Source organism: Natrix helvetica (assembly GCF_964273705.1).
Source record: "Natrix helvetica genome assembly, chromosome: 1".
Classification (NCBI taxonomy): domain Eukaryota; kingdom Metazoa; phylum Chordata; class Lepidosauria; order Squamata; family Natricidae; genus Natrix; species Natrix helvetica.
The window spans coordinates 197,776,601-197,790,920 of NC_138548.1; the positions used below are offsets into that span (position 1 = coordinate 197,776,601).

Below are 14,320 nucleotides of genomic sequence, written 5' to 3' on the forward strand. Positions count from 1 at the left end.
TTTATTTTTCAGTGATGTATAGTTCTATGCTCCTTCCCCTTATTAATTTCTACCTTAATATGTCAAGTGTCAGGGCAATCAGGAGATCCAGGCAATTCAAACGTATATACAAATTTATTATAAGCTTAAGCTATCTACAATGTGAGAAAATAACCCTATCTCTCTTCCTACACCTATATCCCATACCCGGCCTATGCTCCTATTAAAAGTTGCCTTATAAGGCAATATTTTTTAGTGCTTAAACTTGCAAACTAACAAAAATATTTGTAACCCATATTGTGTATAACTTATAAAATGCAGTATAATCAGTTTTGAGATATTTTTGAACATGAAGTGCCTGGGACATTAAGAAAAAAGGAACTGAAAGTTGCAGAGGGTAGGAGATTTCAGACGGGCACATTGAAATGCGGTAACTGCAGGATGGCACAGTGGAAAGAGGAAGCTACCCTGAAAATATTCCAGAGGAACAGAAGATATGTGAAAAGAAGGTATGAAAGTTGGAGGTTTGAATTCATATCGGGGTCATTGATGGTAGCTGCTTCTCGCTGGACCTAGCTGCTATCTCTGTCCCTTATTGAAATAAGATGGAGATTTAAGTATTATCTTACTGAAGTATTGATGAAAACTGTTGGCTTTTCAAGTTCTAAAACATTCATGAAATAAACTCTTGATTCAAAGTAGAATTTGGTTGCATGCTTGCATTTTCTATTTTACGTGTCTTGTATTACAACAAGAATCTGTACTAAAGGTGTCAAAGCAATTTGGTGGTAGATAAGAAATTCAAGGTAGGCTGCACTTAGATCTCTTGTGGGCGCAGACTGATGATGCGTTTGACCCTTCCCGTAGGCTCAGTCTAGTCATCTCCTACATTAACCTTCTCTTAGCAAAACAGCGGGTCTGGCTGCCCGCTCTATGTCTGGCTTTTTGCAATCAGGTTCCAGCTCATCCCATAATCTTCCTTCCCAAATTAGTTAATATGCTAAGAAACAAACAATTAAGCAAAGAAAAGTTCCCGTTTATAAAGGGCTAAGAAAAATTCTGTGGCTCTAAGGCAGATGACTCCTTTTTTTCTGAACTGATGCGAAGTGGTTGGGAACGCTGTATTCAGAGATTGCGCTTTTAGCTTGAAGTGAAATCATTCAAGAACAATTTAGAAAGCAGATTTTCCTTAGTTTGGGGTTTCAGACATGTCAAGAAGATGCCGTGGCATTCTTTTTTCTTTTCTTCTCCTTGATAATCCTGCTTAGCCAAGGGAACACAGGTGCTCATTTTCAAATGCTCACTCTTAGTTTAATAATATAGTTAACCAAGTCAGCTTTAGTGGCTAAGATTTGGAGAGTTACAAGCCCTTTGATGATCACTTGGACTTACATGTAAGGACAGTGGGGAGTGCGGCGCTTTTATCAATCAAAAAGATACATGACTAAAATATGTATCTTGACAGCATGTTTAAAATATCAAATAAAGACACATCAAACATTTACTTTTAAATTCATTTTCTTTCCGTTTTTATTTGGTTTTATCCATTTTTTCTATAATTTTGGGGGGATAAGGGGGCATTTTGGGGGAATAATGCATATTTTTCTGAAGTTTTGTTGCTGTTCTTGTTGGTTGGTGTTTTTGTTTTTGTCATTTAAAGATGGAAGAAAAAATCACACAATATCGACCGGGGCAAAGAGCCGGACAAACCAAAACGCACAATTACGGCACAATCAGATACACAGACACTGAGTAATATATAGTCAGAGTGCCACTGGGGGTGGGGAGGGGGAGAATGAAGGGGTCTGGGCTGAAGGGGGAAGCTTTGGCTGGTATGGAAAATGGAGCAGTTGGAGGCCAGAGGTTTTAAAGGGAGAAAAGAGGAGCAAGACTTAGGGGATGGCCTAGAGGGGGGGAAATGAGTAAGTGAGGAGATCAGTGTAAACTTGATGAATAAATCTGAGAAAAAGTAACAGGGCCAAGGAAAGGGGAGAAGTTAGTGGTAGGGCTCAGATTAACAGAATGAATTAGAGAATTTAAGAGCAAATGCAAGAGAAAGAATCTGAATGATAATGCATATTTATTTGGAAACAAGCTCACACGGAATCAACTTTGTTTATTGTGCTAAGAGCTACTAACTGATACCAAGCACTCCAGATCATATTGTACAAGCCTGTATGGATCAGAATGATTTAACATGCAGCGTGTTTACAGTTGATTAGGTTCCCCCATTTGATCTACATCTTCTGGCCTTCAGGAGCTTGGTTTGTGTGAGAATGTGGTACATCCAGCAAGTGGGCGGTCCTTTGAAAACCGCAGAGCTCAGAGATGGCATTGGAATAGATTTCTCTCTTGGGTTTGGGTTTGTGTCATTTTGGACCACCATGGTGATTGCTGAGAGCATAGCAGCTGATAGACATCCTGCATAGACAGGGCTCTTGGGACATGCCACCATGCAGATCTCATCAGCTTCTGAAGACTGAGGGCTGCTCAATACCCCTGTCATAAGCAATCATGTATGGAGGCTTCTATGTGAACGAGACTGGGGACATCCCTGATGATTGAAAAGGTTCAGCGGTTAACCATCCTGATGATAAGTATGGTGTCTGGATGGATTAAATTACCATATCGTAAAGAGAGGGGGGGGGGGTGGAGGAGGAGAGGGAGAGAGAGTAGAATGCAAATTAGGAAAAGCATGGGGAAAGAATGGATGGATGGATGGATAGTGGAAGCCTCCCCTGCAATCTCCCCTTCCCTTAACTATAGACCCCTGGTGCAACAGCTCACTAGGAATAAGTCTCCCACACCTGTTTTGCTCTTCCTTCCCAACTGGGCTAAAGCCTTCTAAAGAAATGGTCAATTCATTCAACACAATAATGAGCACCCCAAAGCTGTGGATCTTTCTGAGGCTTCCCCATTTTAGCATCCCTCCTCCCCTGATGAGGATAGCCTTGAGGAAGAGGAAGAACAGCTGCAACCAAGGTAATGTTCAGCTACGAGAAACATAGGCTCAAACTAGAATTTGGGAAAGCATCTCAGACTATACCCTCCCTGGTTAATAAAGAATAAAGGCGGCGGCGGGGGGGGGGGAGGGGAGAAAGTACATTCAGAGTTGCAAGATTCTATTACTGTAACCCTAGAATAAAAGTAGCTTTAGTGTTCATGACTTTGTTATTTGAGTCAGGTCTACCTCAAAGAGCTAAGATCAGTCTTGCAACTCTGAATGTGCCTTCACACCTCCTCTCCGCGGTGTCTTTTATCCTGAAGAGAACTAGGGAGGATAACGTTTGCGACCCTTCCTCAAATTCCATTCCTGCTTTGGATTCAGATTTCTTTTATTTGGCTGCTGCCTTGGCTGCGGCTCATCCTCAAGATTATTCTCACAGCCCATTACAGCTACCTGGACCCACCTGGAAGGAAAGCAGGGGATAATTTCCCCCAAATATATTTGCCCTCTATCCTACCCCATAGATCAATGGGGCGAAGTCAGGAATGGAGGGTTTGTTAAAAAAAAAAACTTTAAAGTGCTGCTAGAGGATTGAACCCCCAAACCTCTTAAACCCCAAACCTCCCTGGCATTTGCACACTCAAAAGAACAACCCAATTGCCCTCCACTTCATCCACTTCCGGCCCAGCTTCCGGCCCATTTTAGAGGCATGCAGAGGAGAGAGTGAGGAAAGCTTGGCATCAGATGAGGGGTCAATGTCAAAACTGAAGTCCTGGGATGCCTTCCACTATACAGAAAGCATAGGATGGGGTTCAAAGTGAATGGTGAGGAAAAAGGGTACTTCAGGAGGATATCTGACAACCCATTTTGGCTGGAGAGTGTAGGAGATAGGCCTGGAGAGGCCAGAGGTCAAGAAACTGTCCTGGGGATTGCAATGATGTGGAGAAGTGTGTTATGCATGAGGCATTGGGGCAATGGGAGAGGGAGCGGTCTACCTCTAGTTATAGTTTCTCATATATATATAATATATATGTATATATAAACAGCACAAACATCTACATTCATCCTGGGGGGGTGGGAGGGCTCCACCAGCCACCTCCCAGTATGAGCACCCACCAGCCCTCCCTTCCCCTGCACAAGGGACATGGGGAGCCAGGACGGGATGGCTGCTTCCTTCTCACAACGCCTTCTATTTGGGGGTAGAAACCTGTGGAGAGAAAAGGGAGAAAAAACAGCCAAATGAACACAGAATGAGTGACATCATCCTGAAATCGATGGATATCCTGATCTTAGCAGAAAAGGACAGACAGACATCTTAGCCAGATCTTAGCAGAAATCAATAGAAAGGGGCACCACTCTCTACTACAACAGTGGCAGGCTGTGAAATGTTATCCGCCATCCCCAGCTCTGGCAATTGTCTTGGCTCAAGGAGACCATGAACTTCTGCCATGAGGCCTGCCTGGCACTGCCTAAGTGTCAGCCCCACAAAGCAGGCCAGAAGAGAAAACCAATTCTACCAAAAGACTAGAACCTTTATCCAGACTGGCTGTAATAACAAAATCTCACAAGTTTTGATTACGCTGTTCTTCCTCCTCTTTCATATAAACGCTTTGGAAAAGGTTTCAGAGTGACTCAGGATCGTCAACTCTGAAACCTCTGGTTAAAATAGCTACAATGCTGGGATTTTCCCAGCCGAAGCTCCTTTGGTTGGTTGGCTGGATTGGGCTGTGAAAAGTCATAACAGGGCTGTGATAATGCCTGTGCCAAAATGCTTGTCGTAGGACACAAATATATACAGTACCACAGATTTTCAGAGTTGATAATCCTGAGTCACTCTGAAACCTGTTCCAAAGAATGTGGAGATAGAGCCACCCCAAGACAACTTTGGACAAAGGAGATGACAGCTGTTCTTTTCTACACCATGACAAGAATAGACTTTGTGGATGGCACTCTAATAGAGTGAGGAAGTTTGGCCTTAATTGAAATATACAGGAAGCATTACCTAGGTAAAAGGTAATTACCATTCCACATAGGTGAGATGGGTGGTATATAAATGGGATGAAGGAATAAATAAGTAACATTTCACCAGGTGACTTCCATTTAAGTCCAAGCTAGGCCTGGTTAGGAAGCAGTTTGCAGCCTATTGTGTTTCATTTTTCAAACCCATTAAGCCAGGGGTGTCCAAACTTGGGAACTTTAAGACTTGTGGACTTCAACTCCCAGAATTCCCCAGCCAGCATGCTGGGGAATTCTGGGATTGAAGTCCACAACTCTTAAAGTTCCCAAGTTTGGACACCCCTGGCTTAAGCTCTCTGAAACTAGCCAACTCAGATTTACCATATAAAGCAGAAAATCTTCAATCCCCTCTTTTTATCTTTGGACTAAAATAACAATAGTTTTGCATTAAAGATAGAATTTCCTGTCTGTATTTGGCTGCTGAAATCTGCTGCCTGAGGTGGAAGTCTGCCAAGAGGGCAGCTTTCTCTGGCTTGAGAACCGAGAAGACAAACTAGGTTTTCTTCCCAATAGTCTTAAAATTACCAAAGGGAGAGCAGGAAGCTTAATGCAGTTCGGGGTTTTATTGTTAAAGAAGCTTGATACGCTACCAATGTTTCTTTTGTTATTGTAAATTACATGAGCTTACTCTTTTGATTCTCAGGACCAAATTAGAAATGATAACAGAAAGCCTTTGATTAGAGTTTCTCTTTAAAATATATACACACACAAAGTGAATAAGTGCCAATCTGTATCACAATTTTACTGGCTTTTACAGAATTGTGATACAGTTTTGTATAATTATATAGTGTGATCTTTTTTTTTGGGGGGGGGGGTTATATACTTACACCTATTATAAAAACGTGTGATTTTATCAGAGATAGGCAATCAGTTGCCATCCACATGGTCCTAAACACTAGTCTCAGTGTCCTTACTCTGGATATACTTTCTAGGGATATTGGGAGTTATGTTTGAGTAACATTTAGAGTGCCATAAATTGCTTATCACTGCTTAGAAGAGCGATACAGAGAAGTGGTTTCTTCATTCCATGAGTGGAGGAGAGCGTAAATGTTTTTCCCTTGGAAAGAAAAAAGAGTTTAGCTACATTTTGTAAGAGTGGGTACTGCAAAATGAAGTTTGGGGTTCAAGAGGAACATAAAAGATTTGGGTTAATGTATCTAGTATGCAAACTAGCAAATTTCCTGTATGCAGATCTCAGAACCCATACATTGATCTTACTCACTTCTTTTCCACAATTTTTTGATAGCATTTTATTCCCAATGGCTGTCCTCCCACCACTAGCAACACAATCTTTCTTCTCCCAACCAGTGGACTCATTATTGTGCCCAAGAAGCTGTTATCCCCCCCCCCCCCGCTTATTTCAGACAACAAATAGGGAGAAAAAAAGATAAAGCATGATAAAATGATTGGAGAGGTTTTTTTTTTTTTTTTGTTTCTTTGATTTCTCATCTTTTCTCTTCATTTTTCACTCCTTATGTGGCTGTGTGAAGACTGAAAATTGAATCTGACCAACTATGGAGTGGAGGTAGTTTAATCTTTGTAAGACTGAATTTAAGGCTAAAACTAAACACCTATGGGTTAGTCACCAGGTTAGCTAACACCTTTTCAGTTATCTCTGGGCACCATTAAATATGTAATGGAACATGACTGCTGCTGAAAACTAATTAACCGGTTGGACTATGATTACTAAGCGTAATTAACATCACAAAGGCTGTGTTCATGTAACATGCTAAACCAAATAAACAACAGCCTAACAGTTGATTCGATTCATGCAACACCTTGTTTAATTTTAGATCAGCTACTGCATCTTATAGCCCATGGTTTATGGTTTAGTTGGCATGTTGAGGGAACACAGCCACACTAATTTCCTTTTAGTGTAGGCACAATCTAAGGACAACTGTGGTGAAATGCTGTCATGGATTGAATTATTGTACTACTTGGGGGCTTAATCTCTGGGCATGGATCAATTTTAGTGTGGTAACAAGCCCAAAATCTAAATGCAGGGCTGCAAAAGCTAAAATGGGACAAAAATGATAGGCAGAAGGATAATACAGCTGAACATGCTGCATGAACTATTTAAACTGTTCTGCACAGACATAACTCTTCTGAAGTTACAACCTGAAGTATCAAAATGATGATAGGTAATGAGTTATAATCGAACCGCCCCCACACACCTTTTGTACAGAGGTGCTATATTAATGCAAGTATAATGGAAAGAGCTTTGTTCACAATACCACGGCTGCCATTTTGTAGATTTTGCTCCTTCCCATAGACACTACTAACCACTATGCAGAACCATACTGCATAATATTGAATCTTAGACTGGTTTCCTATCTCTCAGTGGAGCCCCTTTTGTACTTTATCAAAGAGATAATGAACCTTGTTAGCATACCCATCCTTTCAGACTCATTATCTAGGATCAAATCCAGCTATTGGCTCCTTTACACTTTACGCCTCCCAGACGTAAGGAAAATAGCAATAGCAATAGCACTGCACTACCATGGCTCCTACAAATCTTCTGCTTTCCTTTATTTCTCTCTTTAAAAAAAAAGAAATTGCTTGTATGCAAATACAACCAAGCAAAATTCCAAGCCAATAAATGAATCCTACAGAGATGTTCCTTGTGTTCTTTGATTGGGACTGGACTCTGTCACCTGTGTTTACCTGATGCTGGACTCCTATTAACATGATGCTTACAATGTATAAGATGTGTTGAACCTCACCCATCAGTCTGTATACAATCATTTGGAAGTGCTCAAATGCTAATTCTAAGGCAGTTATGAATACTTAGCACATCACAATGAATAATAAAAGATTTTCCAGTTATTGCATACCTGTACAGATGTTACTACTTGCTTCACATCAATTGTAGCTACAGATATCACTATGCAAGCCACCATTTCCACTTAGTAGATACATATTTCTACAGAACGTACATATTTATTTGTAGGATACATGGCATGGCATGCAGACAAGTTCAGATAAACAGTGAATGGTCTTTGCTGCTACAGAGCACATATACAGCTTATCACATCTCTATAACAAAACTGTCCTGAACAATGCCACATATAAATAGACTCTATATTTCAAACATGATTGGTTTTTATGGTTATTTTTCCTCTGAGAATTGTTTGAGCTTAGAAATTTCTGGGGATTTTCTTTTGGTATTCCTCTTGTGAGGGTACTGGATGTGAGGAATTGACCCTGTTAGGCAGGCATGTCACAAAACAGGGCTAACTAGGGCTGAAACAAACCTAAAATAAAGAAACCATATATTCTGGTTAGATATGGTAATTGGGACTCAACTACTGCTATCCTTATATTTACTGAACTGGAACATTTAAGTAACATTCGCTATGAAAGAATTTATCTGCCAGTATAATTCTGACAAGGCTCAATTTTTTTAAAAAATTCATGTATTTGCATACATTTATATGAATTTCCTCCCAAAGGACAAAAAATATAGAGTGTGGTAGCATATGTAGAATTCAATCTTCTGAGAACTTCGGATAAAAGCCTGTCCTTGGGCATTGTCAATATCTGTGAAAATCTTATAAATTTGAACACGAGGGAAGAAAGCCAAATAAGATTTCCTTTGATCAAAGGAGTCAGGTTGCAGAGCCTCAGATCAGTCCTTGCTCCTCCATAGGGCTAGCAGAACCATAACCTATCATGCAAAACCTTATCACGTATAATATTGGATGGATCGGCACAATGTATGCAACAACTACACGATTCCATTTCCCCATATATTTCCACGACTCACCCGCCTACATCTGGTTTGCAAAGGAAGTGGGCCCGCCTTGAACATAGCCGCCACCTTGCTGGCCGAATTCTCCCTGCTGACCATAGCCTTGCTGGCTGTATTCAGGCTGGTAGCCACCCTGCTGCCCATATGTGTCCTGCTGTCCATATCCTGGAGCTTGGTTGTAGGTATCTCCATAGGTTTCAGGTGCTGGCTGCTTCTCCTGGGCTGGTGGGTACTTCATGAAGGGGGCACTCCATCCAGTCTCTTTAAAGACAAACCATAGGTTTCCAACCCAAAGCACCAAGTTCAGGAAGCCAAAAACCTACGGACAACATGAAGATAAATTGATGACAGAAACTGGGGATGTACAGCCTTGCCTGTTAAAACACTGCATGGAGCATTCAAGAAGAATAGCTCAGCAACTACACTAATCTAGCAAACATATAATACCCCTGAGGAATAATGGCTTCATTATACAATACAATAGTAGAGTTGGAAGGGACCTTGGAGGTCTTCTAGTCCAACCCCCTGCCTAGGCAGGAAACCTTATACCGTTTCAGACAAATGGCTATCCAACATCTTCTTAAAGACTTCCAGTGTTGGGGCATTCACAATTTCTGGAGGCAAGCTGTTCCATTGATTAATTGTTCTAACTGCCAGGAAGTTTCTCCTCAGTTCTAAGTTGCTTCTCTCCTTGATTAGTTTCCACCCATTGCTTCTTGTTCTACCCTCAGGTGCCTTGGAAAATAGTTTGACTCCTTCTTCTTTGTGGCAACCCCTGAGATATTGGAACACTGCTATCATGTCTCCCCTAGTCCTTCTTTCTCTTAAGCTAGACATACCTAGTTCCTGCAACCGTACTTCATATGTTTTAGTCTCCAGTCCTCTAATCATCTTTGTTGCTCTTCTCTGCACTCTTTCTAGAGTCTCCACATCTTTTTTACATCGTGGCGACCAGAACTGAATGCAGGATTCCAAGTGTGGCCTTACCAAGGCGTTATAAAGTGGCATTAACACTTCACGTGATCTTGATTCTATCCCTCTGTTTATGCAGCCTAGAACTGTGTTGGCTTTTTTGGCAGCTGCTGCACACTGCTGTTCTTCATTGGTCAGACTCAGACCTACGGTACCTCAAGTGCTAGGTACAGTTTCGGATCCTATATTTTAAGAAAGGTTCCCACAAAGTAGGATGAGTACTAGGATGAACAACGTGAACTATCCAGGCAACAGAAACCTATACCAGAGTAGACAGAAGAAAGTGGATGCTGGATATTTTATCCTGAGGAAGGATAACTGTGGGGAGCCATGTATCATATTGAAAATTATCATGACTTGTCCTTTATTATCCCAGAGATGCAAAATGACTTTCAGTTACAGGAAGGCCATTCATTCATTCATTCATTCATTCATTCATTCACTCATGCATTCCTTCGTTATCTCAAACCAGTGATTCTGAGCAACAAACGATCATAAAAACAGTTAAAATGCAATACAAAAAAAGAAGTTAAATACAAATAGCAGCCAAGAGAGATCATAATCAGTGTCAATATAATCAAGAAACCGGATCCTTCATAGATTTGGGACCCCAGGCTCAGGCACATAGTCGGATCTTCAGGGCCTTCTGAAAGGCCAGTAGGGTCAGAGCCATCCTAATTTTAGGGAGACTATTCCAGAGGGCAGAGCCAACGGTAGAGAAGGCTTGTGTGTCTTGGTTCCCACCACCTGATATTCCTTGGCTGACAGGACCCAGAAAAACACTGTTTTAAAGCCAACTCTCAATCTCTCTTAATTTTAATTTAGGAAGTGGGGGGAAAAACTTAATGGCCTAAATGGCACCGTCCAACTCTCTTATTCTATGTAGCTGTTGTGCCCCCTTGCACCCTGACAATAGAGGTAGGTCTAAGAATAACTCGATCCAGTTCTGCAAAGGAAAGTCCTAATTCTGAATTAGCTTATATCTACGTCTTTTTCAAAGTTTCTGCAATCATGGATCACTAAAAAAGAAATTGAAAAATGCTAAACCACCCAGTTAAATAACATTACCCCTTCTTATCTTTAAGTGCAAGGAAGGGCCATGCTTTTTAGTGGATAAATGGCGCAATTACCGTATCCCTTTCCCTGGTCTCACATGTCATTTCCCCTATAAAACAAACAAACAAACAAACAAAAAGTTGTTGTTTAATACAAGCATCTGGGCTGGGCTAATTCCAAATTTACACCTTGACTCACAAACAATAAATTACAAACTGTTCCATTACAGTACCCTAGAATAGACCCAAATTATCCCCTTGGGGATAATTATTCCCAGTCAAGAACCAGTGGAGTAAGATAAATATAGTTGAATTTGTCTAAGCCTTCCTCTTTCCTCCAGATTAAAAAGCCTATCTAAACAAAATCTTGTTCTGAAAACATATAATAATTAATTAACAGAGTAAAATGCTATTAAGTTTTCAGGGAATTATGCACTCATAGAAGATAGCTTGTGTACCAGATTCTAAGGGTGGTTCGATGAAATTTATCAAATCTCAGCTGTCTGACTAGCTTTGTATTAAACAGGGCAAATTGGACAAAATGATTCTAAGTGGCATAGGTTTAATCAATAGTTCAAAAATTGAATCATAATGATGAAATTGAACTAATATTATTTGAATATTATATTTTCCTTTCTTTTCCTTTAAATGGTATATTTTATCTATATATTTAGAAGTAAATTGCATTTAGGTTTGTAGGGGATAGAGTTTTTAATTTTGCTTAGTTGTGTTTTTTGTTTTCTCTGCACTTTTCTCCTTTGATTTTTCTCCCCCCCCCGCGCCCACCCCTAAATTAATATCAGGTCTTTTTCATTTTTTTCTTACCATATTGGTAAGGTTTATGCAATGCTTACATTGCCTTGTAGTTTCTATGTAATATTATGTAACAATTGAGCACGTTTTATAAAAAATGTCAATTTAAATATTTTATAAAATTATAAATTTTAAACTAATCTCCGTTAATCTCACCGGAAAACCACTGAGGAGCTTCCTTAGGACCTCATTATACAATAGTAGAGTTGGAAGGGACCTTGGAGGTCTTCTAGTCCAACCCCCTGCCTAGGCAGGAAACCCTATACTGTTCCAGACAAATGGCTATCCAACATCTTCTTAAAGACTTCCAGTGTTGGGGCATTCACAACTTCTGGAGGCAAGCTGTTCCACTGATTAATTGTTCTAACTGTCAGGAAATTTCTCCTCAGTTCTAAGTTGCTTCTCTCCTTGATTAGTTTCCACCCATTGCTTCTTGTTCTGTCCTCAGGTGCTTTGGAGAATAGCTTGACTCCCTCTTCTTTGTGGCAACCTCTGAGATATTGGAACACTGCTATCATGTCTCCCCTAGTCCTTCTTTCTCTTAAGCTAGACATACCTAGTTCCTGCAACCGTTCTTCATATATTTTAGTCTCCAGTCCCCTAATCATCTTTGTTGCTCTTCTCTGCACTCTTTCTAGAGTCTCCACATCTTTTCTACATCGTGGTGACCAGAACTGAATGCAGTATTCCAAGTGTGGCCTTACCAAGGCATTGTAAAGTGGTATTAACACTTCACGTGATCTTGATTCTATCCCTCTGTTGATGCAGCCTCAAAAGTTATCTGGTTCTAACAGCATTTTTTTTAAAAAAAATGTTTTTTTTTAAAAAAGCCCATTTATTTGAGCTGTGCAATTCTGCTTAGTCATTAGTGCTTAGTCATGAATAGATATGCAAACAGAATGCAGCAGTTTTACTCTCGGGTTATACAGCCATATGGGCAAAACCAAACTGGAATTCTAAAAGTCAGCTTCAGGAGTAGTTCAACAGAAGAACAGCTTATTCTGTTATGTGGAACAAGTGTTTTTTTTCTTTCCCATGGCCGTGTGCATGTGTGCACATGAAGGGTAGAAGAAGTGATGAGAAAATACAAGAGGGCTATAAAGAGGAGATAACCTCACCTGGAGTCTCTCTCAAAATTCAAAGAAAGAGGCAGGATGGATTGCACCATAAAAATTTACCTAGTAGCATTCCGAAACAAAAGGATTATGTCTCGCTATGAGTCAGACCAGAAAACAGAATCGTGGGATTTATTTGATAACAAGTAGATCTGATTTGGATCAGCAAATGGTAATATGACACTTGTGTAACACAACAATTAAGGTTGTTTCCTTGAAAGTGGCTCATTATAAGACACTTACAAGTACAGACATCACCCCAAGTTCAGACACAGAGGCATTTTTACAAAGAAACAGATAAAGATGCACAAAACACCAAAACATCCATGTAAACAACAAACTTGTCCTGGTACAGAGTTCATTAGCTGAAACTCAGTAGTACAAATGAACTCTTTGAAAATATAGTAGAGTCATATGGGAACACACACACACACACATGTACAGACACACACTGTAGAACTATAGTCAAGGAAAGCTAAGAAACACAACTATAAAATGCATGTTCAGCCTCCAGGAATTGACCCTATATGAAAATCCTATCTACACTCTAATCATATTCTTATGACGGTAAGCTGGAGGACCTACCACAGAGGTGTTGAGGCCAGAAGTGATGGGTTCATATTCCTCCTTGCATTTGACCTCTGGTTCCTTACACACAGACATGCTTTCTATCACATTATCAGGGTCAGTGGCCTCCTTGACATCTGAAAGCCCCTTGGCCCAAGCGCAAGAGCTCACTAACCACATGAACACAAAAATGGCTGTGACAACGAAATCCTGCAGCAAGAAGAAGAAAAAACCAATGAGGAAAAATTACCCAATGTGTGAAGAACAGTAAACTTCTGGGGATCTTGTCAGTGAATATCATAAGCCACTCTTGAAATCCAGAGCTAAGATCCTGCCAAGCCCTCCCAGCACACCCTAACCCTAATTGAGTATAGGTGGAAGACTTTGCGATAGTGGCTATCTATACCTCGGATGTAGGATGATGGTGAAGGCTCAGCAACTCAATGGCCATGTCAGTCACTCAAGCCCAAGGTTTTAAACTGGCTAATTGATTATTTAAATTTCACCTCAGCTAGAAGATCATCAGGTGGTCTCAGATAAGCCACTATTTTGAAATAATAGACCCTGGTGGTAAGTAAAAATTGGTTTCACTAACCTTGGAGGAGTCCCCACCTGACCCTAGTGCTTGCAATGGGTCACCAGTGGAATAGAATTATAGATACAGTCCTTGATTTACAGCAGTTTGTTTAGTAACCATTGGAAGATACAAAGGCACTGTAAAAAGTGACTTATGACCATTTCCATACTTATAACTGTTGTAGCATCCCGTTGGTGACGTGATTAAAATTCAACCTATGGCAACTGATTCATATTTATGACAGCTGCAGTATCCCAGGGTCATGTGATAATCTTTTGCAACTTTCTGATAAGCAGAAAAGTCAATGGGGAAGCCAGTTTCACTTAACAACCGTGTTACTAACTTAATAACTGCAGTGATTCATTTAACAACTGTAGCAAGAAAGGTCGTAAAATGGGGCGAACTCACTTAACAAATGTCTTGCTTGGCAATATAAATTTTGGGCTCAATTGTGGTTGTAAGTTGAGGACTACCTGTAGTATGCTAATTTATAGCACTATGTCAGTATTCAAAAGAAATAAAGAACCC

The 14,320-nt window shown here is 40.4% G+C and overlaps 1 protein-coding gene across 3 annotated transcripts in view; it reads right to left on the minus strand.

The window, feature by feature from the left end:
* Positions 1-1,479: 1,479 nt before the first annotated feature.
* SYP (synaptophysin) overlaps positions 1,480-14,320 on the minus strand; it is a 28,203-nt gene continuing 15,362 nt past the window's right edge. The window contains exons 5-7 of one of the 3 annotated variants that reach the window (XM_081935809.1): positions 13,234-13,425; positions 8,709-9,012; positions 1,480-4,133 (exon numbers count right to left, since the gene is read on the minus strand). In XM_081935809.1, coding sequence (XP_081791935.1) covers positions 8,713-9,012; positions 13,234-13,425 — 492 coding nt within the window. In that variant the 3' untranslated portion in view covers positions 1,480-4,133; positions 8,709-8,712. Of the gene's footprint in view, positions 4,134-5,755; positions 9,013-13,233; positions 13,426-14,320 lie in introns of those variants that run through there. The other 2 variants (XM_081935810.1, XM_081935808.1) reach the window with 2 other exon arrangements.